The 26,416-nt window shown below is 36.7% G+C and overlaps 1 protein-coding gene across 1 annotated transcript in view; it reads left to right on the top strand.

The window, feature by feature from the left end:
* Positions 1 to 26,416, top strand: part of mor (SWI/SNF- related protein mor) — a 385,701-nt gene that overhangs the window by 143,069 nt on the left and 216,216 nt on the right. The window contains exons 12-13 of the mRNA XM_090390116.1: positions 12,585 to 12,742; positions 19,412 to 19,418. Coding sequence (XP_090246242.1) covers positions 12,585 to 12,742; positions 19,412 to 19,418 — 165 coding nt within the window. The remainder of the gene's footprint in view (positions 1 to 12,584; positions 12,743 to 19,411; positions 19,419 to 26,416) is intronic.

Here is a 26,416-nt window from a genome sequence, read left to right as displayed (position 1 = left end):
CAGTTTTGCTCTAACGCAGTTAGAGAATTGTAGTAAACTCTGCATAACACAGTATTTTTGAGCTTTTGTACAGGGAAAACCTGACTATTACGTTGGATGCAAATTTTCAACATTTACATTCTTTTTTGTGTATGTTCGCTGTTGACTCGCTAGTTGTTTTGCAAAAATTAAAAATATAAATAAATAAAAATAATAATAAAATAAAAAATTATTGGGAAATCCCTCTATTTTATTTTGTTTGGAAATCCCCGTGTTTGGTTCTGTGCTATTGAACTTGTGCTTGTTTGAGAGCATAAAAAATTGTGACTTCAAAGCATGCAGTTTGTGACTCTTAAGGTTTTTCTAAGGTTATTTTGGTTTTTATTTGATTGTATATAAACATTGTTCTTAAGAACTGTATTGGAATAATTTCTTTCTTGTGATTTAAATTCCAGCCCTAAATTATGCCTAAGGATGGTAAAAAAGCACCACTCAAAAGACAATTTTTAAATTGTGGACTGTATCGGAATCATGGCTTTATCACTCAAAGAAGTAAAACCGTCTACATTAAATGCGTGTTGGAAAAACATATGCCCAGAATCAGTTCATTTAGGAAATATGGTTGAACTGGTAGAAAACGGAATCAGCGTTGATAGTTATCATCAGCCATTTTCAATCCAGTGCAGGATGAAGGCCTCTCTCCAGCAACTTTCTAGTTCATTCTGTTTTGTGCAATGGCCATCCATTTACTACCCACAAACTCATGAATTTCATCTATCCATCTCCGCCATTGTCTTCCAGGTTTTCTTCTAGCTCCTCTTGGGTACCACTGTTATTTTCTTAGTCCATCTGTCATCATTTTTGATGACAGATGGACTAAGACCATTTTTGTTCTTTAATTTTGATAAGAATGTCCTTTACTTGAGTTTGCTGCCTAATCCATGTGTTTCTTTTCTTATCTAATAGTCTGATTCCCAATATAATTCTTTCCATTCTTCGCTGTGTAGTTCTCAGCTTCTCTTCCATTCTTTTGGTGAGTGCCCAAGTTTCACTTCCATAAGTCATGGTTGGGAATATACATTGGTTCATTATTTTATGTTTCAGACAAACTGCTATATTGCTCTTCAGTATGTGACTATATTTCCTGAATGCTATCCACCCAAAATTTATTCTTCTCTTGACTTCCAGCCATTTATCATTATTACAGCTAATAACTTGTTTCAGATAGGTATATGACTCCACTTTTTCAATTACTGCTCATTCAATCATTATGTCCCTTTCTGTGGCATACTTGTTCATCATTACTTTTGTTTTAGCCATATTCATCTTTAGTCCAAAATCCTTACTAACTGTGCATAACTGATTAAGATTTTTCCTCTAATTCTTTGGGATCATGTCTTATGACCACAATGTCATCTGCAAATCGTAAATGGTTTAGGTACTCTCCATTCACGTTGACTCCTTTCTGTGACCAGTCTAATCTTCTGAAAGCTTCCTCAAGAGCAGCAATAAACAGCTTCAGAGATATTGTGTCTCCTTGTCGAACTCCTTTCTCAATTTTAAATTTGCTACTGTCTTTGTCTAGTCTAATAAAGGAGGCAGCGTTCTCATATATTTTCTTAAAAATCATAATATATGGGGTATCTATGCCATGTCTTTCCAGTGCCCGAAACATTGCCTTATGCTGTATGGAGTCAAATGCCTTTTCATAATCCACAAATGCCAAGCATAATGGTGTTTTATATTCATTTGCTTTCTCCATTATCTGTGATATTACGTGAAGGTGATCGACAGTTGAGAATCCTGTCCTAAAGCCAGCTTGCTCTTTCGGTTGATTCTCATCAAATATTCTTTCTAATCTGTTAGTAATATTCCTTGTGAACAACTTGTAGATGTGGGATAACAAGCTAATTGATCTATTATTTCCAATTTCTGATTTATCTCCTTTCTTATGCAGCAAAACTATGACTGCATTATTCCACTGCTTAGGCATCACACCTTTTCTAATACATTTTGTGAAGAGCCTTGCCAGTTTTTGTGTTATGTCTCTTCCTCCCAATTTTAACAACTCTACAGTAACTTCATCTTGCCCCGGAGCTTTCTAATATCGGCTATGTCGTATGACTTGCTAATTTGCGATCCATCTTCCCCACTGCTGGCATCATTCCCTCGCTCCTTGTATAATTCTCTATAGTAGTCGTTTGCTATTTGAATTATGCCTTCTTTGCTATTTATAAGTACACCATTGCTATTCTTCAGTTTCAGTATCATTTGTCTTTCTGTATTACTGCTCATAGCTGTTGATTGAACTCTTTTGTTTTCCCTTAATTCTTGTTCTACTTTTCTTGTGTTAAATCTTATGTCCTCTCTGAATCTCTTTCTAATGGCTTTGCATAACTCAGTATACTCAATTTTCTCCTTGTCAGTGTTTATCTTGCTCTTCATTTGTCGCCTTCAGTTCATCATAACAAGTGTTTCTTGACTAATTTTTTCTTCTTTGGATTTCTTTTTCCCTATAGGTTTCTTGGGCTTTATCACTTTCAGAAAGTTGTAATATTCCTTGTCGATATCTTGGTCCTGAGCAGTCTGCAGAAGCTCAAACCTGTTCTTAAGTTCAAGTACATTCTGGTTTTTCTCCTCTTCTATTTTCTCAAAGACCTTCATATTATTTACTCGAGTCAGTTTTTCCTTTCCTACATCTATATCAAGTGGGCATCTTACCATTCTGTGATCACTTCCAGCATTTACCTTATTCAGGACAGTAACATCATTAACGATATACCTTCTGTTAGTGAGGATGAAGTCGATTTCATTAGTTGTTAATCCATTTGGACTCTTTCGTGTCCACTTTCTGTTCACCCGTTTCTTGAAAAAAGTGTTCATTACTGACAATCTTGAGATTATGCAAATTCCACACGTCTTTCACCACTTTCATTTCTTTCACCAATTCCAAAATTTCCTATAGTTCCCCTTTCTGTGCTGTTTTGTCTTTTTCCAACCTTAGCATTGAAGTCCCCCATAATAATAGTGTAATGGGTTTTCTGCTCATCTAGAAGACTCAATTTTGATGTACATTTTTTCAACCTCTCCATCATCATGGCTCGATGTTGGTGCATAAATCATTATAACCTTTAGCTTGTACCCCTTCGAAATCTTGAGTATTAGTCTTGACACCCTTGGTGATGTATTTTTGAATTCCAAAATGTTGTTTTTTATATCTTTATGGACCAGAAACCCAACACCACCTTCGCTCCTTTCACTGTTTCTATTGGTGTACAGCAGATTTCCACTTGATAAACTTATAAGTGATTCATTTCTTCTTCTTGTTTCAGCCAAACCAATGATATTCCAATTCACATTTTCTAATTCCTTTTCCAGCTCTAATATCCTGTCTTCACTGATGAGTGATCTTACGTTGTAACAGGCCAAGTTCAGTTTCCGTGAATGGCAGCCTGGTCGTACCCAGAGATTCTTAGCACCCTCTGCTTCCACTCTGATCCTCTAGCTGCCGTAAGAGGGGGAGTGAAAGCCGCTGTGGCTGGGACTGAGAGCCATTTGTTTCATTGTGCTGTCATATGCTGGAGGGTTTGGTCTTTTCCTCTTCATGCTTACCAGGCGTCTTGAAGAGAACCACTCTACACGTTCGTTGCTGCCTAAGTGACGTAACAGGGCTTACCATCAAGAAGGTGTGCATGAGTGGATTTTAGGGAGGCAGGCCAACCGGACTTCTCCTAAATCTTCTGTAATAGAAAGATATTGGATCCATCAGTGTTTTAGACTGAGTGTCTGATAACACACAGAATACCTGTTCTCCTCCAAGCCTCTTAGAGGAGAACAATGTGATAGTAGAACTTGCTAAGTCGGTAGGAGGGGAAGGTTTTGATGATATGACTATTGAAGTAGTTCAAGAATTACTGGTAGAAAGAGAGGCTGGCTAAGCGGATTTGGTGGAAATGGCATTGGAGGTAAACCAAATAAATTCAGTGGATGATAATGCAGATGAAAATCCTGAAGTTCCAAATTTTACACTAAAAAGCATATGGGAAGGCATAAATTTAGCTGAGTAATTAGTCTTATTTTTTGAATGCATATCCTTCAATTGAAAGGAGTACAAAGTTTAAAATGGAGCTTGAAAAATGCTTAGCTCCATACCAGGAAATACAAAGATCTATCAAGCAAAAGAAAACAAATCCAGATTACTGATTTTTGAAAGAGAATAAGAAGAAGAAGAAGAAGAACTTTTTATTGCATACAAAACGCACATGCTGTACACAATACCCTTCATGGCTAAAAGCCAGGGGAATATACACGAAATCTAGATGCTGCAGAAGGAAGTTCAAAAGGTGAAGATATTCTGCAATAGAGAAAATGTTCTCTTTTGGTTGTGCTTAGCAACGATGAAGAGGAAGAAAATTAAATGAAAGGAATGTACATTATCTGACATATACGTATTACAGTTTGTAAGATGTTTGTTCGGTTATTACTATTTTTAATAAAAAAGTTTCCAATAATTATAAAAAAACGGTGCATTTCTGTTAACTTTTGGAATGTAACTCCCCTTTTTGTACTGGTTCTTATTTCTATATAACACAGTTTTGCACTACACAAGATATTATAGGAGTCTAACTAGCATGTTATACGAAGATTACCTGTATATATATAATGGCTGCATGGTACTATTGGGGGGGGGGATTAAAAAAAGATTTGTATTCGCCAAAAAGTAGTTGTGATAGAAAGATGAAATTTTTTTAGTTTGTTTGATATCTTGTAGGAACCATAGCAACTTTGGTTTCAATCTGAATTTTTTTTTCCCCAGGAAATACAGAGATCTGTTATGCCTAAGGAAGCACTGAATGAAGTGTCACAATGAATAAAGTGGGATTCAGATCAGTGATTCGGTTCTCCTTTCTGTAAAGGCACAAACACCCAAAACAATCCATGAAGAAATGGTTGTTGTTTATGGAGAATACTGCCCAGTTTACAGTGTTGTTGCACATTGCTATAAACAATTCAAATGTGGAAGAACCTCAGTGCACGACAAAGAAATCCCAGGATGCTGTAACAGAAGAGCCTGTTGTAAAAATTGAGCCATTAATCCTGGAAGATAAGTGTATTAGTGTCAAAGAACTAGCTGCAGAGCTCCAAATTAGGGTAGAGTCTGTGGTGAACATCAACAGCAGTATATAAATAAAGTTTCTGACCCCCTTACCAGAAGAAGGAAAGTGTACATTGTGCACTTAAAATGTTGCTGGTGTGCCAGGAAAAGTGAGAGGTTTTTTCATGGGTAAGCACCATGGATGAAACTTAGATTCATTACTATGATTCCAAAATTAAACAAACGTTAAAACAATTGAAACATGCAGAATCACCCACACCCCCCAAAAAAAGGGCAAACAAGTGCTGGCAAGGTGATGCTGTCAGTTTTTTTGGGATCAGAAGGGTGTAATACTAAAAAGTGCTGTACTGTGACGTTGAAGTTTTATTCCAACGTCCCTGTAAAGCTATGTGCTGCTAAAAAAGAAAAAAAATGGAGAAAGCTGTCAAAAGGTGTGCACCTTCTCCACGATAATGTCCCTGTGTATTCCTTGTATGATGCAGTGAGTTGTGCCCATGAATGTGGGTTTGTAATATGTCGCATCCTGCTTATTTCCCTGAGCTTGCACCCTCAGATTTTTTCCTATTTCCACCCTGAAGTCCTTTTTTCATGGAAAATGCTTTGGTGCTGATGAGGTTATCTCTGTTGCCAAGCCGTGGTTTCAAGGACGATCAGAGGACTTCTATAAAACCGGCCTGTGGAAGTGTATTGAGAAGTGGCAAAAATGTGTCAGTTTGTCTGGTGAATATGTTCAAAAAAGTGTAATATATGGTGTTTGTTTCAAACTTTTATGACAACTACTTCTGTGTGAATACAAATCTTTTTTGACCCTCCCCCATTGGCTGAGAGGTAATGGCCCTTGTTGATAACATGGATTGAATTAAGAGCATATAATGTATATTAGCATATACACTTCCAATCTTTTGAAGCCTTCCATTGTCTTTTTTTTCTTTCAGTTTTCTTCTTGTCAGTTTCATGGTCACCTAATTTGCATGTAATCAGTAATTTTAATTATTGGTCATAAATTGCTATTTCAGTTATACCCACAACTAACCTCAACTATCCATAAAAGATACTTCTACAATTAGTCTATTCCTCTTCTCCCTTAATCCAAATTTATGGTCCCAGTTATAATGTCATTTATAACCATGAAAATTTCCTTCATTCATTTTGCTACTCCCTCTCAGGGCTTTGTAGTCCTCAATTAGATCCTCTCTAATAAGTACCTAGTTACTAAGCTGTGTAGGCCTCATTGAAGTCTGCATGAGCAGGGAGCTCTCTTTTGCTAATCCCAGCAGTTGTCTTGCTCATTTTTGGACCTATTCTGGAAATCTGGGCTGTTTTTAGCTTTAGCATCCATACCTGAACACATTATTTCAAGTGTAATCTCACCATTTCCTTATACATTTGTACTACGACTTTCCCATCTCTAAGCCTTTTTTTCGCTCGTTGTGCAGTTGATGTGCCAATAAACATTAAACTAATCAGCCAACCAATGCCATCGTGAAAACCCTCATTACTGACTGTTTACGCTATATGTAGAACTTCACATCTGTTTTGATTGTAACTCCCAAATCTCTCTGCTCCCCTCTACTTTAATTCAACTGCTCTTAGCATATATATTATACGCTAATAGCACATAATGTATATAGACACTTCCAATCTTAAACCTTGCATTTTGCAGTATTAAAACAAAGCTGCTACTTTTCTGACCATCCATGAAGCCTATCTGCATTGTTCTCAAGGAGCAATACCTGGTGCTGGTCTTTAACCACTTTTCTGATCTCAATATAATCTTCAAATGACTGCCCTTAAAATTAACCTCATTGGTTTGATGCAACCTCTTGCCACTTCTCAGGATTATTGCATCTATGCCACTGACCTCTGGTGTTTTACTTGCCTTTAGTCTCCTAAATTTTGCTAATAGGCTTCTCTGCCTCATCACAAAACGGTCTTTCTGCTGTAAAGTTTGATTCAGAGTACCTGTTCAGTTCATCACTACAATCAGCTGGGTTAGTTACGATTTTCCTGATTCTATTAAATAATGGTCTTATCTCATTTGTTCTTTTCTTTTTTGTATTCACTTGTGAAAAACGCATTGTTTCCATTCTTTGCTGTCTTAGCCAGTGGTGTTTCATAATCAGCCTTTACCAGCCTAATGTTTTACTGTGGTGCTATTATATCTCAACTTATAGATGTAGTACGCATCAGTACTTTTCATTACTAACTTTCTAATGGTGACATGTTTTTATTTCAATAAAATGTCCAATTATGCATTCATCTATTTTTTGCATCCTCTTCACAATATATTTTCTTAATGATATATGTTTGCATTTGTGGCTTCTGTAATTACTTTTAAAGCTATTTTTATAGTTTCCCTCTGTTTTCCTTCCCTGTTCTGTCTGCCCAATTAATAAGAGGTTTTGTAGCATTTTAAGTTTCCTTCCTGAAATTAAAACTTGTGTTTTTTACTGATGCCTTAATTTGACCTATACCTTTACCTTTAACAATAGTGATCTCTCTCTCTCTCTAGTTAAATTAAAAATTGTCCTTTATGATGAATTCTCCTTCTAATTGCTCCAGTTAATAGGGGATAAATTGAAATCATCATTAAAAGCATTTGCACTTTTTCACTCATTCCATCTATATACAAAGGCTCTCATCATGCTATATGTGATTTTCTAGTCTGTAATATGCCTCCTCCATCACTCCCATTTTCCCTCTGCTTCTGGCTATCTCTCACCACACAGATTCTATGCTGGCATGTTCCAAATCAGGGAATGCTTTTGTTGCACTAAGGCTGCTTTTGATAAGAAGAATGACTCCCTACCTTTCCTGTCATGCCTGCCTTTCCTAAATACATTGCACATACCATTGTGAAACTCATTGTTCCCCTCTTTCTTGGTGACACAAAATTTCTGTTAGCCCTTTTATTGCATTAGTTGCGATTCAAATTCATTCATTTTATTGATAACATTGCCGACATTACTGTAGACATATGCTGATGTGCCAATAAACATTAAACTAATCAGCCAACCAATGCCATCGTGAAAACCCTCATTACTGACTGTTTACGCTATATGTAGAACTTCACATCTGTTTTGATTGTAACTCCCAAATCTCTCTGCTCCCCTCTACTTTAATTCAACTGCTCTTAGCATATATATTATACGCTAATAGCACATAATGTATATAGACACTTCCAATCTTAAGACTAATTCTTGCATTATTTATTACCTTAACACATCTTTTGAAGTTGTAAGTTTGTTGCTCTGCCATTAGATTTCCATTCATCTAAAACATTCCTACTCTCAAGCACATCTTTGAATATCAGAAGACTTTTTGGCTTTTGATGCTTCTACTAAAAACTGCTTTGCTTGTAAGCATTACTTTGACCCATATCATCAGATAAATGCATATATATTAACTGCTTCAATTAGCATTTTCCCTTAAAGCCTCCTTAGGGATATTAGCAAAGCCCCTAGCACCACCTTTGTTCAAATGTAATCTGTCTCTATAAAATAGGTTCCTTCTACCTATGTACAGGTGATTCTAATAAATATTTTTCATCCCAAAAACCTTAGTCTCACAAGCCTTGAGTTAATTCGTAGGGCTTTCAGCTTATACATATACATTCTTATCGTTTCTGGGCAGAATTACATTCTGACCTGGCTCCTCCGTAGCCAAGTGGGCAGGAGCAGCAGTCTGAATTAAAAGTGCATCCCCTGGCAGGTCACCAGACACTTGAATCCCTGTAGAGTCCATAATTTTGTTTCTCTGGAGTATCTACTTATGTCTTCAGTGATTCATTTTCATCTAGCAATGCACCAAGTTTTAGTTTTTAATCAGTACACACCCTTCATCTGGCACACAGAAGACAACCATCACAATTTATACTTAAATATTGTTTATTATTATTTTTTTATTTTTTATTTTTTTTAAATTAAGAGTTATTAATAATAAGGTTTGGCCAAAATATTATTAGCCTTTTACCACTGTCAGGTTTACTTTTCTCGCAATTTTCCAAAAATATCTCTACAGATGTAATTTTCATTTTCTACTCTCTTATTTAAATCTCCAACAAGCACTATTTTCTTTACCATTGGTTTCTGTCATGTCACTCTTTCTAACAGATTAAAAGAACTCTTCTATTTCATCTTTTTTTTTTTTGAGCCTTCACTTGGACTGTATGCAGAGATCCATTTCATCATTTGAGGTAACTACCGTCAGGGGTAAAGGAAAGGGTTTTTGCTTCCGTAAAGGGGAGTACAGTGGTCTCAGACAGTTTTTAAATTCTGTACAGTGGGATCAACTGACGATGTTACCAACAGTAAATTCTAAGTGGGAAGCATTCAAGGAATTAATCGTGGAAGCTACTAGACTTTATATACCGATTAAGAAATATCGTTCAAGGTTTAGGCCTAAATGGTTATCAAATGAACTAATGAGACTCTTGACAGAGAAGAAAAATGCATGGGATGCATATAAATTATCAGGTGACGCAGAAGCCTGTGGCAGATATAAGCTAGTCTGTAATCAGGTCACAAAGGAGGTTCGGCAGGCGAAGGCGGATTACGAGAAATCTTTGGCAAAGGATGCTAAGAAAAACAGCAAGGATTTCTTTACTTATATAAACTCTAAAAGGAAGGGGATGAATATGATTGGTCCACTTGACATCGATGGTTCGACTGTTGATGATCCTGTTCAGATAGCAAACAAACTGAATGAGTATTTTGCATCTACATTCACACGTGAGGAATTATTACAGTTTGAAAATGGAAGAAGGTTATCAAATTGTAGCAGTGTGCTTAATGATTTTGTAATAACTGAGAGCAAAGTGGAGGAGAAATTGTTGAAGTTAAACATAAGAAAGGCACCTGGGGTGGATGGGATCTATCCAGTTATTTTAAAGGAGGCGGCAAAGCAACTAAGCAAACCCTTAGCCATAATTATGAGAGCATCCTTGGACTCAGGGGAGGTTCCCACGGACTGGAGATGTGCAAATGTGTCCCCAATTCACAAAGGTGGATCGAAGGGTGACACGAGTAATTACAGACCAGTTAGTTTAACTTCTGTTCCGGGTAAAATAATGGAGTCACTGGTTAAAGATGCATTGCAGGATCATCTAGACAAGACTGCAGCAATAATTCAAACACAGCATGGGTTTGTTAAGGGAAAGTCTTGTCTGACAAATTTGATTGGTTATTATGATGTGGTCACAAAGGAACTGGATGCGAAAAATAATTTTGATATCATATACTTGGATTTCAGGAAAGCTTTTGACACTGTTGCGCATGGAAGACTACTGTACAAATTGGAGCAGAATGGTATTAAGGGTAAGTTGCTACAATGGATAAAAGGATGGTTAAGTGGGAGAAGACAGAGGGTGGTAATCAATGGGTGCTGCTCTTCATGGACTAATGTTATTAGTGGAGTCCCACAGGGTTCGGTGTTGGGTCCACTGTTGTTTTGTGTATTTATCAATGATATTGATGAAGGTATATCAGGCTTAATGTCGAAGTTTGCAGATGACACAAAGGTTGGCAGGGTTGTTAATGACAGTAATGGCAGTGTGCTACTGCAACAGGATCTAGATAATTTGGGCAGATGGGCTAAGAAGTGGCAACTGAAGTTCAACCTTGACAAATGCAAAGTACTGCATATGGGTAGAAGTAACCCCAGAGAAACGTACCAACTGTGTGGTACTACACTTAAGGTGGTAGAAAATGAAAAAGACCTGGGAGTAATTGTGCAGTCAGATATGAAGTTTTCTGAGCAATGCAGACAGGCTGCTAGGGCAGGTCATGGGGTTTTGTCAATGATATATAGGAATTTTGCTAGCAGGGAAAAGGAGGTGATTGTCCCTCTGTATAAGGCAATGGTCAGGCCACGCCTTGAGTACTGCGTACAGGTCTGGAGGCCTCATTTTAGGAAGGATGTAGATTTGCTTGAGCGTGTACAGAGAAGAGCAACACGATTGGTGAGGGGAATGAAGGGATTCTCTTACCAAGAGAGGCTTAAGTTCTGCAAATTGCAGTGGCTGGAGACTAGGCACCTGCGCGGTGATCTGATTGAGGTCTATAAGGCCTTGAATGGGTTGAGCACGCTGAATTCTGATGGGATCCTTCCACTTGTTCAGATTACGAACCTACGGGGACATAAGTTCAAATTAAGAAAGGACAGATGTAGAATAGATGTGCGGAAATTTGCCTTTAGCCAGCGGGTGGTTAATTGCTGGAACGAACTTCCATCTGTCGTTGTGGAAGTTGATAGGTTAAATAAATTTAAGGAGGAACTGGACAGGCATTTGGAGGGAATGGCGTGATGATTTTTTTTTTTTTTTTTTTTTTTTGGCTGATGCTGCATAAGCTCCTACACTTGCTTTCTTGCATCATGTGCCACTACTACTACTACTACTATTTCAACTTCCCCTCTTAAACTTTCTTCCAAACTAGACCTAAAAGCTTTCTTTTAGTTTTTTTGATACCTACTAGTCTAATATCTTATTTATATAGTTCTGCTAATTCCACTTTGCTGTTTTAAGTTTTTCACATTGATGATACTTACCCTGAAGGCTGTTTCGGTAGTGTGTTTAGCATTGTGTCCTCTTTCTTTGACTGGCACGGCAGGGACCTTGTTGATCTGGGCAACATCCTGACTGTATGAGTCTTGATTGCTTTGTCCTACCATAGTGATAAAATTTTAGCCTATTATTTTGAGTTTGTAATTTATTGAATGTACTTGTTTTGTGTATTATATGCATATATTTTATATTTGCTAATTATACACTAATAACAATAAAATAATTATTGAAAATTTGTTTTCAGTTTGGTGTTTGATTTAATTCAATGTCTTTCAGTTAAATATTTATAATTTTATAATGATTCAGTACTAATGTTATTATAATGATAAAAAAGGGGGAAAAAATTGTAACATTACAGAATAATGTTACTATTTGAAATTCCCATCTCTGTGCATTAGTAACCAGCAACTACCAAGTCTAGTAGTAGGTTATAAATAAAATATATATATATATATATTTTTTTTCCTGCTCTAATATATTTGTATCTGTTAGTAAAAATAAATTAATCTGTGACCTTAGTGCAAAAGGAAAAGAATTCTGTTAGATTAGTATGCCTGCATACCTTGATTAGATGCTTCCATCTACTCCTAATACTTAGTATATAGTAAGAAAGATCCATATAAAAACAACTTTAGAAATGGTTTTTTAATGAAAATTTTCTGCGGGTATTATTATTATTGAAATATAATGTAAGTCTGAATGATTGAAGAAAATTAAAAAAAAACTATAAAGCGTAATAATTGTATATAAATATTAAAGCGGTTTTAAGTATTTTTATTATGTTTTCAGTGACTGCCTAGCTAGTTATCATTTCCAAAGTATTTTTTCTTTAAAGTTAATTTCTTCTTTGCATTGAATTCTTAAGTATAAAAAATAGTTGTTATTTCAGTAATCTTATTCTGTTTTCCCTCCTGTTTCTTCCTCTAGGCTGATAAAGAAGAGAAAGGAAGGCTTTCTCGACCTTCCACTCCCAATGGTCAAATACGTAATGATAGAATTCCAGATGATGGCCAGGATGATAATGTTACTGAGCAAGCTAACCACATTATTATTCCAAGTTATGCAGCATGGTTTGATTATAACAGGTAAGTACTTCTATGGTTATTTTTTTCCCCAAAAAATTATAATTTATATATTGCAATTCATTGAAACCAGCATTATTTTAACGTAAGTATAACTGATTCTTTATGACAGTAATTTGTAGTAAATAATTTCAGCTTGTAATGGGAAAAAGAATTTTGTTAATTAAATTTTAAAAAAAATTCTGTTTATACTCCGGCACGACAACCAAGTCAGTAGAATTTATAATAAATCATCAATACAAATATTTATCACATTTAGTAGTCACAGGCTTGAACCCCAGTCCACTCAAGGAACTCGTGCTGATCACTCGGCTACATCAAGCCTAATGTTAATCGAAACCTCACAAAGTATTTAACATTATTTGTTTTTACTTGATTGATAGTGCGATAAATAAAATTACATTATGAAATGTGGAAATACAAATTAGCTGTGATCTGGCAGTGATATAACCTTACAGGCTCTGGCTATGAGCTGAACTTTATTCATTGAACTGCAACACCAAGTGGAGAAACAAAGAGAATTATATCCCTTATGCTTTATATAAAATTGTTATGATACATATTATTATTGTTATTATTAGCCTTATGGTCCAAGGAAGCTTTTGCTGCATCAGCCAAAAAAAAAAAAAAAAAAAAAAGGGACTTACCCCGAGAGAGAGAGAGAGAGAGAGAGAGAGAACACGAGTCAGCAGTAGAAGGAAATCACCAAGAAAAAGAAGAATAATGATATCCAGCTCAGGACCCTGCATGTGCCAAGCCCATACTCACAAGATGTGAGCCCCTGGGAGTTATATATAGACATTTTTAAAGTGTTGCAGCTGTTGAACATCACTTGTCAATTTGTTAATCAGGTTAACTGTTATAGATAGATACTTACCCAAGGAATATAAGAGTAGGGTGTCCATCTGCTCTATGGACTTTGCAGGCTGCTAAACACTAAGTAGCAGAATTTGGTAAAATTCACTTTGAAAGCAGAAAATAATAGCTAAGAGATGGATATCTGAACCTGTAATTATCTAAAATGATGAAATCAGAACTTAGGATTGAAGGTGTATCACAAAAAATAGTTTATGTCCTGACTTCATTTCTGAGGGAAGTATAGAGGTCTCAAGCAAAACAGTTCCTTTAAGTGTGCAAGCAATAAGCACCACAATACCCCCTTTTTAAGGGAAAAAATCTTTGCTTTTGAAGAACAGACTAATAAACAAAACAGCCAAGTGTATTTGCACTGTTCTTGTAAAGTTACACAGGTCATCCACAGATTGTAAAATGATCATTATCCTCTTTCATTTGTTGCATTTATTATGCCTAAGTAGCTGAGTGGTCATTGCAGAAGTATAGTAGTGTACATATTTTACATATGCTGCTTGCAAATAAACTGTGAACAGACATGGTTTGGCCTTGGTAGCCCTTGTGTCGTTAAACCAAATACCGTGGTCATATTTCACTTGACCATGTTTCAGATCCTTGGCCTCAAATTCTGGTTACTGATAATATTTCATATATGTAATTGTAAGTTCCTTTGAGTTATCTGGTTGTGCCAGAATATAAATTAAAAATATAAAATAATTTTAAGGATGTTATTGGGGGGAAGGGAATAGAGAGAGAGAGAGAAAGAAGAATATGGTCCTCTACATTTCCTAAATTTATAAATTTAGAAACAACTCTGAATGATTTTTGATTAAATTTAGGAATATGACTGCTAACATGGAAAATTTGATGTTTCAGGACTGGAAATGGTCCAAAAACATATGACTTGGTTTTTCTGTTTGCAGAGTGAAACTTGAGTGCAGTTGTATTATTGTGATATTTATTAAAGTTACGAAACACGATAAACCATTTAGTGTTATGCTTAATAAATTTCCATAGTTGAAATTGGCACTCATATGTGAAGGCAGATAACTAATCATAAATTGAATTACTTGAAAGCCACTATACAAAATTCAATGAAAGTTTGAAACAATTTGGTTTACTTTGAGCATTTATGTGATATATATAATAAGTGGATGACATAAGTAAAAAGATCAAACTCTGTAAATAAGCAGCTGCAGAATCCATATTATCAATCATATGCTAGCTTGGGGGGGAGGAGATACAAGAACTAATAGATTAACAGTAGCCACTGGCAGAGGTGAAAGTGATTCTTGCACTGCTTCTGTTGGAATGAGCAGCAGCCTGGAAAAAAAGATGCAGGGTATCTCAGAGACTGCTGGGAGTCATTGTGATACAAGTAAACACATGGGTGTGTTAGGGTAGCTAAGAATAGGAACAGGTGCATGTATACTTGCGTATACACCAATGCTAGGAGTTTGGTAAATCAATTTGATGAATTTGAGGTATTGCTCAAAACATCAAAGGCAGATATTGTTGGGATATCAGAGACGTGGTGTCACACAGATATAAGGAATGCAGAACTGGAATTTGGGGAGTACAATGTGTACAGGAAAGATAGACAGGTTAGCAGGGGAGGAGGGGTTATGCTATTAATTAAGAAACACATAAAGTCCAAGGAAGTGAAGCCAGTCGACATCGATGGACAGGGCAGTGTCGAGTCAGTTTGGTGTGACATAAGCATAGGGAAATCAAAATTGAGAGTAGGAGTGTGCTATAGGCCTAATGACTCTGATGAGTATAATAAGATATTGTACAAGGAAATAGAGTGGGCCAGTAAATCAGAGAGTCTTAAAATCGGGGATTTTAATATCCCAGATATTGACTGGAATTTGTTGGTTGGTCATTCACACACTAACCGGGCTTTTGTGGATTTATTGGATGATTGTTTTCTACATCAGCATGTTCGGGGGGCAACTAGAGGGAGTAATACACTTGATCTGATTATCAGTAGTGATTCTTCATGCATTAAGAATCTGCAGATAAAGGAACTACTAGGTGGCAGTGATCACAGTGTGCTGAAGTGGGATTTACTCAAAGAAGTAACTACCATCAGGGGTAAAGGGAAGGGTTTTTGCTTTCGTAAAGGTGACTACGGTGGTCTGAGACAGTACTTAAATTCTATATGTTGGGACCAACTGATGGTGTTACCAACAGCAAATTCAAAATGGGAAGCATTCAAAGAAATAATCTTGGAAGCTACTAGGCTTTACATACCAACTAAGAAATATTGTTCAAGGTTTAGGCCTAAATGGATGTCAGATGAACTAATGAGACATATTGCAGAGAAGAAAAATGCATGGAATACATATAAATTGATGGGTGACATGGAAGCTTATGATAGATATAAGCTAGTCTGTAACCAAGTAACAAAGGAGATTAGGCAGACAAAGGCAGATTATGAGAAACCTTTGGCAAAGGAAGCAAAGAAAAACAGCAAATTGTTCTTTACATAAATAAATTCTAGAAGGAAAGGGATGAATCAGATTGGTCCACTGAATATTGATGGTTCAACTGTTGCTGATCCTGCTCAGGTAGCTAACAAACTAAATGAATATTTTGCACCGACATTCACACATGAGGAGTTATTCAGCGAGGGGAATGCCAGAGGTGTATTCAAATCTGGCAGTAAGGTAGAGAATCTTGTAATAACTGAGTGTAAAGTGGGGGAGAAATTGTTAAAGATAAACATAAGAAAGGCACCTGGGGGTGGATGGGATCTATCCAGTTATATTAAAGGAGGCAGCAAAGGAAGTAAGCAAACCCTTAGCCATAATTATAAGAGCTTCCTTGGACTGTGGGGAGGTACCCACAGACTGGAGATGTGCAAGTGTGATCCCAATTCACAAAGGAGGATCAAAGGCTGACACAAGTAATTATAGACCTGTGAGTTTAACTTCTTTTCCAGGAAAATTAATGGAGGCACTGGTTAAAGAAGCACTGCAGGATCATCTAGACAAGACTTCAGTTATAGCTCAGACACAGCATGGTTTTGTTAAGGTGAAGTCTTGCCTGACCAATTTGATTGGATACTATGATGCAGTCACAAAAGAGCTGGATGCAGGCAATAACTTTGATATTATATATTTGGATCTTAGAAAGGCTTTTGATACTGTTGCACATGGAAGACTGCTGCACAAATTGGAGCAGTGTGGCATTGAAGGCAAATTGCTAATATGGATAAAGGGGTTGTTGAGGGGGAGAAGACAGAGAGTGGTAATCAATGGACACTGCTCATCGTGGACTAATGTTATCAGTGGAGTCCCTCAGGGTTCAGTGTTGGGTCCATTATTGTTTTCTGTATTTATAAATGATATTGATGATGGTATATCAAGCATAATATCCAAGTTTGCAGACGATACAAAGGTTGGCAGGGTTTTTAAGGACACTACTGATGCTATGCTGCTGCAACAGGATCTGGAAAGGTTGAGCAGATGGGCTGAGAGGTGGCAAATGTAAAGTACTACATATGGGAAACAGCATCCCCAGAGCAACGTATCAACTCTGTGTTACTACTCTGACAGTGGTAGAGAACGAAAAGGATCTGGGGGTAATTGTGCAGGCAGATATGAAGTTTTCTGAGCAGTGCAGATGGTCTGCAAGAGTAGCTCATGGTGTCTTGTGAATGATATACAGGAATTTTTCTAGCAGGGAAAGGAGGTGATTATCCCCTTGTATAAGGCACTGGTCAGGCCACACCTTGAGTACTGTATCTGGAGGCCTCATTTTAAGATGTAGAGCTGTTGGAACGAGTACAGAGAAGGGCAACAAGATTAGTGAATGGAACAAAGGGTTGCTCTTACGAAGAAAGGCTTAAGTTTTGCAAATTTCAGTGTCTGGAGACTAGGCACCTGCGAGGTAATCTGATTGAGGTGTATAAAGCCTTGAATGGTTTGAGCATGCTCAATGCTGATGGGATTCTTCCTCTTGCTCAGAATAATCACCTGAGAAGGCATAAATTCAAATTGAGGAAAGACAGATGTAGGATAGATGTGCAGAAGTTTGCCTTTAGCCAGCAGGTAGTTGGTTGGTGGAACAGACTTCCACCTTTGTTGTGGAAGTTGATTGCCTGAAGAAATTTAAGGCTGGGCTGGGCAGGTATTTGGAATGAACGGAGGGGTGAAATTGGAGAGGTTGTTTCTTGGCTGATACTGCATAAGCTAGCTTTCTTGCATCATGTTCCTCTACTAATGCTAATGCTAATCATTCAATCAAGTATGCAGATTTTCAGGTATTATACATGTAGTTTGGGTGCAAACTTTCTTAATCATAACTTCAAGTTATCATTAAGAATGGTGAATCTTAATTATGATAAAGAATCAAGAGTAATTATAAGAATTCAAGTGAAACTGTTATGGGACTTTAAGGGGTTGCTAAAATTAAGTTCTTAGCAACTCTTGCTGTGGATGCAAATAGCCAAAATGTTAAGCAAGTGCCAATCCTTAAAAAAAAAAAAAAAATAAATAAAAATTCTGTTCACTAGGTCAGAGGAATTTACAATTAATCATTTCAACAGTGAATATAAGTGTTAATTGTTTAGCAGTCACTTGAGCTTGAACCATGGTCAACTCGAATGTATATCCTGTAGCATTCTGACACTTGACCATTCATAGTGCAGTACAGAGATTAAGGAACATCACAGAATTGAACCATTAAGTTTCAGTTCAGCCTACACCAATTAATTTGCTAGTACAGTAAACTGCAAAATCTGGCAATATTAAGAAAGAAATCCAGCACGTGTATCAAAGATTGCATTTGTCTTTAAGAATCCATGCAAAAAAGATTATTTCTCTCTTTATAAGAAGTCTACAGTACTGTTTTATCCTTTAAATGTTGTTGGCCACAAAACAGTTTAACCTGTTTGTGGTCTTTATGCATATAACATAAAATGGCACTAGGAGTGATGTGCCACAATTCATATATGAGTTCAAAATGTACCCAAACTCTATGCTCTAATTCATACCTAAAGAAAGACATCGAGCTTCTTGAAAGGGTGCAAAGAAGGGTAACTCGCCTGGTGAGATCAGCAAAAGGGCGTCCTTATGAAGAAAGACTTTGAATATGTGGGTTGCAGAGTTTGGAAACTAGACACCTTAGAGGAGATTTGATTGAGATGTTTAAGGCTCTGAGAGGCATTAGTAAAATGAATGAGGACAAAATTTTCAAGATTATAAATGATGCTAGAACTAGGGGACATAAATTCAAGTTACGGGGGGAAATGTTTAGATTGGACTGCAGGAAGTTTTATTTTAGCCAGCGAGTTATAAATTACTGGAATAAGTTGCCTTCATGGGTGGTAGAGGCCGACAGTTTGGGGAAATTCAAAGGTCATCTGGATAGTACTTTCGGGTAAGGGAAGCGCATAGGATGATAGGTTTAATTTCCTTTTTATTTATTTTTTATTTTATTTTATTTTTTTTATTTATTAATTATTATTATTTAGTTATTTATTTTATTTATTTATTTATTTTTTGTTTTTATCATTGTTTTGTTCGGATTTTTTTGGCTGGTGCAGCATAAGCCATAGGCTTTCTTGCACCATGCGGCCATTACTAATGCTAATATGAGTGATCATCCATTGAATGCCATAAATGTAAAGGCACATGAAATTAAGAGCTACTCAGTAGTAGCACACTGATTGGATGCTTTTCACTAATCTTGGCTTTTGTTTATGGACCTTGGTACACAGTTTTATTTGTACTTTGCTTGTGTTGATGTCAGTTGATGTATACGAATGAACTTTTTATGAAATTTTAAGATTTGTTCTGATTTATAATTCAGCACAAAAGTAAGTTTTCACTTTTAACAGTGAATTACAAACTTTTAATTTTCAACCATTATGTACGAATTTTCGGAATGTTGAGGATGCTGGAATGTTGATTTTTTTCAGCAATCTGAAAATTATGATACATTCAATGGGTTCTCTCATATTTAGGTGGCAGCAGAATATGTTAAACTGCGTAGGCAATACAATGTTCTTAATTCCCACACTAGAACCGATTTGACTTTGCAGTGAGTTGCCCTGAAATTGTACTACTTTCACAGAAGATCATGCCCAAAGGCTAATTATTTAAAGCCTTGCTATTTGTTTAAAAGATGAGACTGTTATGACAGCCTCTTTCAGAATTAACTGGTCCTTCATCATATAGTAGGTGCTCTGCAGTGGCCACATGCAGATGAAACAGTTGAGAAGTTGTTCAATGTGAGCTTCAATGCAGCATATGAAATTGGAGTTTTCAAAGTGGTAATATAGCTAGGCTATCTGTTTTGCCTGAGTGTTTTCACTAGAGACCACCTACTATCTGATGAGGGATTGATTAGTCTTGAAACAAACTATCATAACAGCTTCATTTTTTAAAAATAGTTAACTAAACTTTTGGAATGGCTATTTTTTTTTTTTGAAAATAGTGCAATGCTTGGGCAATTCATTACAAAGGCAAATTTGTTTTGCTGTGAGAATTATGACCATTGGATTGTCAATGTGATTTAAATCCTTCTGGCAACAAAACAGATCAAAGGACATGATAGTCTTGCAACCATCTTATTTTATTTGTTTTAGTTATAAAGCATAGTAACTATATTAGAGCCTAACTAATATCACTGCAAGATTTGGAGAAAAGTAAGTGCCTATTTATCTTTAGGTAATATTTCCTGGAGATGCAAAATAGGTCATTATTTTATTAAGATAGTAGAAACCATGACTACTATTTGTATATGAAGTAGGTATTTTTAGGCACCCAGTCATGGGTCACAGCATTAAAATTATAAATGATATTTAAAAACTTATATGAATAATAAGTTAGCCACACGACGAATATCTTATATGCTGTGCATTGCTTGTGGACTGCTGGTTGAACAACTTTGCTTTGACGTTAAAACGGACTAGTTACTTCAAAGTACAGTTGTTCCCTACAAAAGTCTCTTGTAACATATAGTGGCTTCATTACTTGCAACCCATTTAGATCTTACATAACAATACACATGCATCATGTGTATTGTTACGTAACACTTTTGAATGGAATGTTGGCAAGAGACATCTTGCCAACATGTACAGATATAGAGAGAAAAAAAAGATTTAAAAGTATGTGGGAAAGAGGAATAAATATTATACAGTTGCAATTAAACTGAATGGCTGAGTTTTATTAAGTGTTCTATAAAGTTATAATTTTAGTAATTAATTGATAAGAAGATAACTATTTATTTTTCACTTCAGTTAATCACAGGAGGAAAAAAAAAATTCAGTTAATTTTAACATAAAAATAAAAATAGAATGTGCCTGAAATTGATTTATTGCATATGTTACCCAACCTGTAATGGAATTGGATGTTTAGACATTACTTGATAAGATAAAGTTCAATTGATATCACATATTTATTAAGCTTCTTTTTTTTTTTTTTTTTTCTTTTCCCTTTGGTACCTCGAAAGCTTTTAAGGAAATCATAGCCTCTCCTGCCCCAACAAAATCTATTTGTATAAATGAAAATGTATTTTGGACATTACTCTAGAATGAAATGTCGGATTGAAGCCAAATTTTCAACATATGTTCTTGTTTTGCCCTTTGGGAAAATTTCAGGTCCAGTTAAGATTTCACAGCCCTCATTCTAACCCCCCCCTCTCCACACACACACACACACACACACACACGTGCACACGCACACACACCAGCATAAATAAAAATATGTTTTTGCATTAATTGACAAAAAAACTGCTACCAAATTCCCATTCTCTTGATCCCTGGAATGATTGTAAGTTCAATTCCAATTTGTTTAGCATTTTGTGGGACAAATGTGAATGCTTCTTGAAGAAAACAGTTGTCTTCTTGAAGAAAACTCAGCTACTCAACTTAACATTGGAGCCTACTCTCTTGCATCTGATTGTATGGAGGGATGAGCAGGATGCAGGATTTTGTTTTAGCAAAGGGTGATTATGATGGCTCAAAACATGGGCTGTGTAATGTATGCCAAATGTGAAGTGTTTAGAGAAATAATGTGAGAGGCCACTAAATATTTTATACCAATTAAATGATATTATTAAAGATAAGCTTAGTACCAGAAAAAAAAAAAAAAAAATTCATGAGGCGATGAATTTTTAAGGATACTGAGTCCTATAGTAAGTATAAACTAGTGTGTAATCAGTGGCGTAACTAGAAAAAGTGCCCCCTCCCAAATATTTGTTTTGGTTGAAGTGACCAATGCAGCACATCGATTTTACAGCAAACCTCCCCTCCCAAAAAAAACAATATACACATATATTTTTAAAATATTTCATATATAAAAAAAAATATTCACATACCAAATATAAATTAAATACATATAATGCACTTTTTTGAACTAAACTTATAAAATAAAATATTGTACTTCTTAAAAAAAAAAAAGTAAATATACCCTATACAGGCACTCCTCCACTTACATACAAACGACTTATGTACAACTTACAGATATGTACAAAGCTATTGCTGTTTGGTTATAAGAATCAATTTTGAACACCATGATATTTTTCTAAAGCAGATTTCTGGAGGTCACTATCATAAAACAATAAAAGCAATTAGGAGTTTCCAGTTTATTGGGCTTTTCTGTTAGTGCAATGTAATTATGAATGGGCAGTAAACTCGATCTTATTGCATTTGCGATGATACCAAAAGCTGGAATTCTTTGGAATTTTACATTATTCTAAAATGTGTTTCCCCTTCACTGAAATCTTCAATCATATAAAAACAAATAAATTTTTAGAATCTTCTCTTCATTCCTATTTTTTGAACTTCGTCAAGTTGTTACAATATCTCACTTGTGCATATTGTGTTAGTTGCAAAATTTGTGCATTCTGTGTTCTTTGTTATTGATTGCTTATTTTCTTACTGTTTTAAATTTTATGACAAAAAAAAAAAAAAAAAACTTCAAATCCAGCAAATGTATTTACTGTACTCTTAGCATTAGTGTACATCCAAGTATACATATATCTGCTATTACTCTTAGTTACTTAGACATAGCCCATGTATTTGCTTATTCTATTAGGATCCCCATCAATCTTGATGGAGGTCCTCATAGAATTACCTTGACACTTCTGTTTGCAGCTATTGTTAATCTGTTAGTCATTGTTATTCCCCCACCTCCCAGTCTTGCAGTTTTCCAACCCATCTGAATCTTGCAGAAACATTCCATTCTGTTAACAAGCACAGGCCATCCGGGGAAGAATTCTACCCACTGAGTCCTCAGTCTCTCCAGGACTGAATTGATTGGCAAGGCTATCATCATGTATACACTCCTATTGTGTTCAACATTGCCTTGTACTTGTTAAGTAAGTCCTCAAATCTTCAAACCTTAATATTGTTAGTGCTAGTATTTGCAATGATATCATCTTCCTTGCCCTTAAAAGATGACATCTGCTCCTCTAACAGTCATCAACTTTTGCCCCTGGCAGACATATCCTGGCCCTTTTCCACCTTTCCTTTTTTGTACAATATATTTTTCCTCTTTGACAATAGAGTTACTGGTAATGATTACCTTGTGTGGGATCACTGCAATTCTGCCTTGGGGATTGCTACTCTTCTGCCTGATGCACAAGCATAAGCCGTGGCATTGAGGTGAGCATTTGATGGAACCTCAATTTAATTCCTTCACAGGCATCCTCCTTGTTCTTGAAGCTCTCTTAAATGCCCATCAGAATGCTGAGTTTGGCCTGTTTTCTTAAATACTTTGCACCAAATGCACAAAGTGACATGCCCTTTGGTTTATTATGTTACATTCCAGATAGTAGCAGTAGTAGTGGCATGTGATGCAAGAAAGCAAGTGTATGAGCTTATGCAGCATCAGCCAAAAAAAAAAAAAAAAAATCACACCATTCCCTCCAAATGCCTGTCCAGTTCCTCCTTAAATTTATTTAACCTATCAACTTCCACAACAACAGATGGAAGTTTGTTCCAGCAATTAACCACCTGCTGGCTAAAGGCAAATTTCTGCACATCTATTCTACATCTGTCTTTTCTTAATTTGAATTTATGCCCCCTTAGGTTTGTAATCTGAACAAGTGGAAGAATCCCATCAGAATTCAGCATGCTCAACCCATTCAAGGCCTTATACACCTCAATCAGATCACCGTGCAGGTGCCTAGTCTCCAGCCACTGCAATTTGCAGAACGTAAGAGGATCTCTTCATTCCCCTCACCAATCTTGTTGCCCTTCTCTGTACACGCTCAAGCAAATCTACATCCTTCCTAAAATGAGGCCTTCAGACCTGTACCCAGTACTCAAGGCGTGCCCTGACCATTACTTTATACAGAGGGACAATCACCTCCTTTTCCCTGCTAGCAAAATTCCTATATATCATTGACAAAACCCCATGACCTGCCCTGGCAGCCTGTCTGCATTGCTCAGAAAACTTCATATCTGACTGCACAATTACTCCCAGGTCTTTTTCATTTTCTACCACCTTAAGTGTAGTACCACACAGTTGGTACGTTTCTCTGGGGTTACTTTTACCCATATGCAGTACTTTGCATTTGTCAAGGTTAAACTTCAATTGCCACTTCTTAGCACATCTGCCCAAATTATCTAGATCCTGTTGCAGTAGCACACTGCCATTACTGTCATTAACAACCCTGCCAACCTTTGTATCATCTGCAAACTTCGACACTAAGCTTGATATACCTTCAACAATATCATTGATAAATATACAAAACAACAGTGGACCCAACATCGAACCCTGTGGGACTCCACTAATAACATTAGTCCATGAAGAGCAGCACCCATTGATTACCACCCTCTGTCTTCTCCCACTTAACCATCCTTTTATCCATTGTAGCAACTTACCCTTAATACCATTCTGCTCCAATTTGTACAGTAGTCTTCAATGCACAACAGTGTCAAAAGCTTTCCTGAAATCAAACTTGAACATCAAGTTTGTTAATGAACAAATGTGTACCCAATTGTTAAGGATGGTAATTAGAGTATGCCACTTCAAGAGGATCTAAATAAGCTAAACAGATAAAATGGCAGTTGAGTTTAACCATGGGATACCCCCCTAGTTTAATCATGGGATATCCCACCCCTAATAACAGGTAGGCCCACCTTTCTCCTGGATAAGGGCAGTCACATGGCGAGGCATTGAGTCCGCTAGTTCGCAAAAGTGTTCCACAGGTATTTTCATCCATGCTTATTGCACTGCTGTCCATAATTCTGTCGCATTCCTGGGTGGTGGATCCTAAACTCGAACAGACCTTTCCATAGCATCCGAAAGATGCTCTACAGGATTCATGTTTAGTGAATGGTGAGGCCATTCCATGGTGGTAAAATCTGTGGAATGCTCTTCGAACTATGTTCTAGTCACCACAGCTCTGTGGAGAGGCACATTGCCCTGTGGGTGCATGATCACCACGAAGGGATGCAGGTGTTCTGCAAGGATGGGCACATAACCTGGACCATTCAGAGATGCATCTAGATGTACCAGAGGTCCCAACGTGTGCCAGTTGAATATGCCACCATTACCAACCATCTACAAGCCTGCCAGATACGCACCCTCCCGTCCGCTCAAAATAACTGGAAACAGGACTCATCAGACCAGGAAATCTGTCTCCAATCATCCAAGCTCCAGTGCTGATGTTCTTTTGCCCACTTGAGGCATAGAGGCCTGTGTCGTGGTGTTAGCAATGGGGCTAGGGTGGGTCGGCAGCTCCCATAACCTATTGCTGCTAATGATTGGCTGATGGTCTTGGTGGAGACATTTCTAGCATTCTCATTGAAGTCGGTGGGTAATTTGTGCCACTGTCATTTTCCGGTTGGCTGAAACAATGCGAGACAGATGTCAGCAGCCACATTCATCCACTACCTTTCTCCGCCCACAGCACTGTCCACGATGAGATGTTATTCTGGAAATGGCTTCTTCCTGATACACTCTTGATACTGTCGAATGGGGATTGTGCAATTTCTGCGATAGAATGACCTATGCATCGGACACCCACTATCATCTCTCTTTCAAAGTCAGTTAACTCACTACATTTATCCATACTGACATTGAATTACCATTTACGTGAATGCAGTGATATAGTGTACCTATATACCTGCCAAGCAGTGGGTTCATCCACTGGTAATAGAGGTGACATCGTAGTGTTGCAGAGAAACCAGTTATCCCATGAATTCTGTCCTTTCGATGTATAGCCTAACATGAAGTTCTCTGTAGTGCAAACACACACTGCAGCAACAACTTGTGAAGTTCTTGTCATTGATATGCAGGAATTTTGTGAGCAAGAGACAGAGGTAATTATTGCATTATGTAAGGCAATGATTAGCCAATATATGGAATATTGCATATAGAATGGAAATCTCACTTTAGAAAGGATTAGATCTGTGGGAAAGGGTGCAGAGATGAGCATCATGATTAGTTGGGATTCAAAAGGATATTCTTACCAAGAAAGCGCGGGGGTTCTGTAAATGTCAATCTCTGGAAACTAAGCATCTACTTGTTTACCTAACGGAAGTGTATGCGGCTTTAAAAGTACTTAAGTAAACTAAGTGCTGATGGCATCTTTACACTTTCTCAGATGAAATCAAAAACCAGGCATAAATTTAAATTGGAAAAGGATGACTGAAGAATAGAGGTGTTGAATAAAATTCCATCTGTGGTTGTGTAGATGGGTAGACAAAAATTTGGGGAGATGTTGACAAAAGATTGGGCAAATTGGAGGTTTTTTTTTATATATATATATATATTTGCTGGTGTTGTATATAAGCCTTGCTTCCTTACATCATATTACTAATACTAAAACAAGAAGGTGCTATTTGGGGATAGTTAAGAG

Source organism: Mastigoproctus giganteus, chromosome 2 (genome assembly GCF_048544385.1).
Source record: "Mastigoproctus giganteus isolate SK-2022 chromosome 2, ASM4854438v1, whole genome shotgun sequence".
NCBI lineage: Eukaryota > Metazoa > Arthropoda > Arachnida > Uropygi > Thelyphonidae > Mastigoproctus > Mastigoproctus giganteus.
The sequence above is the reverse complement of the archived record's forward strand: the minus strand, read 5'-3'. Positions and strand labels throughout refer to the sequence as shown.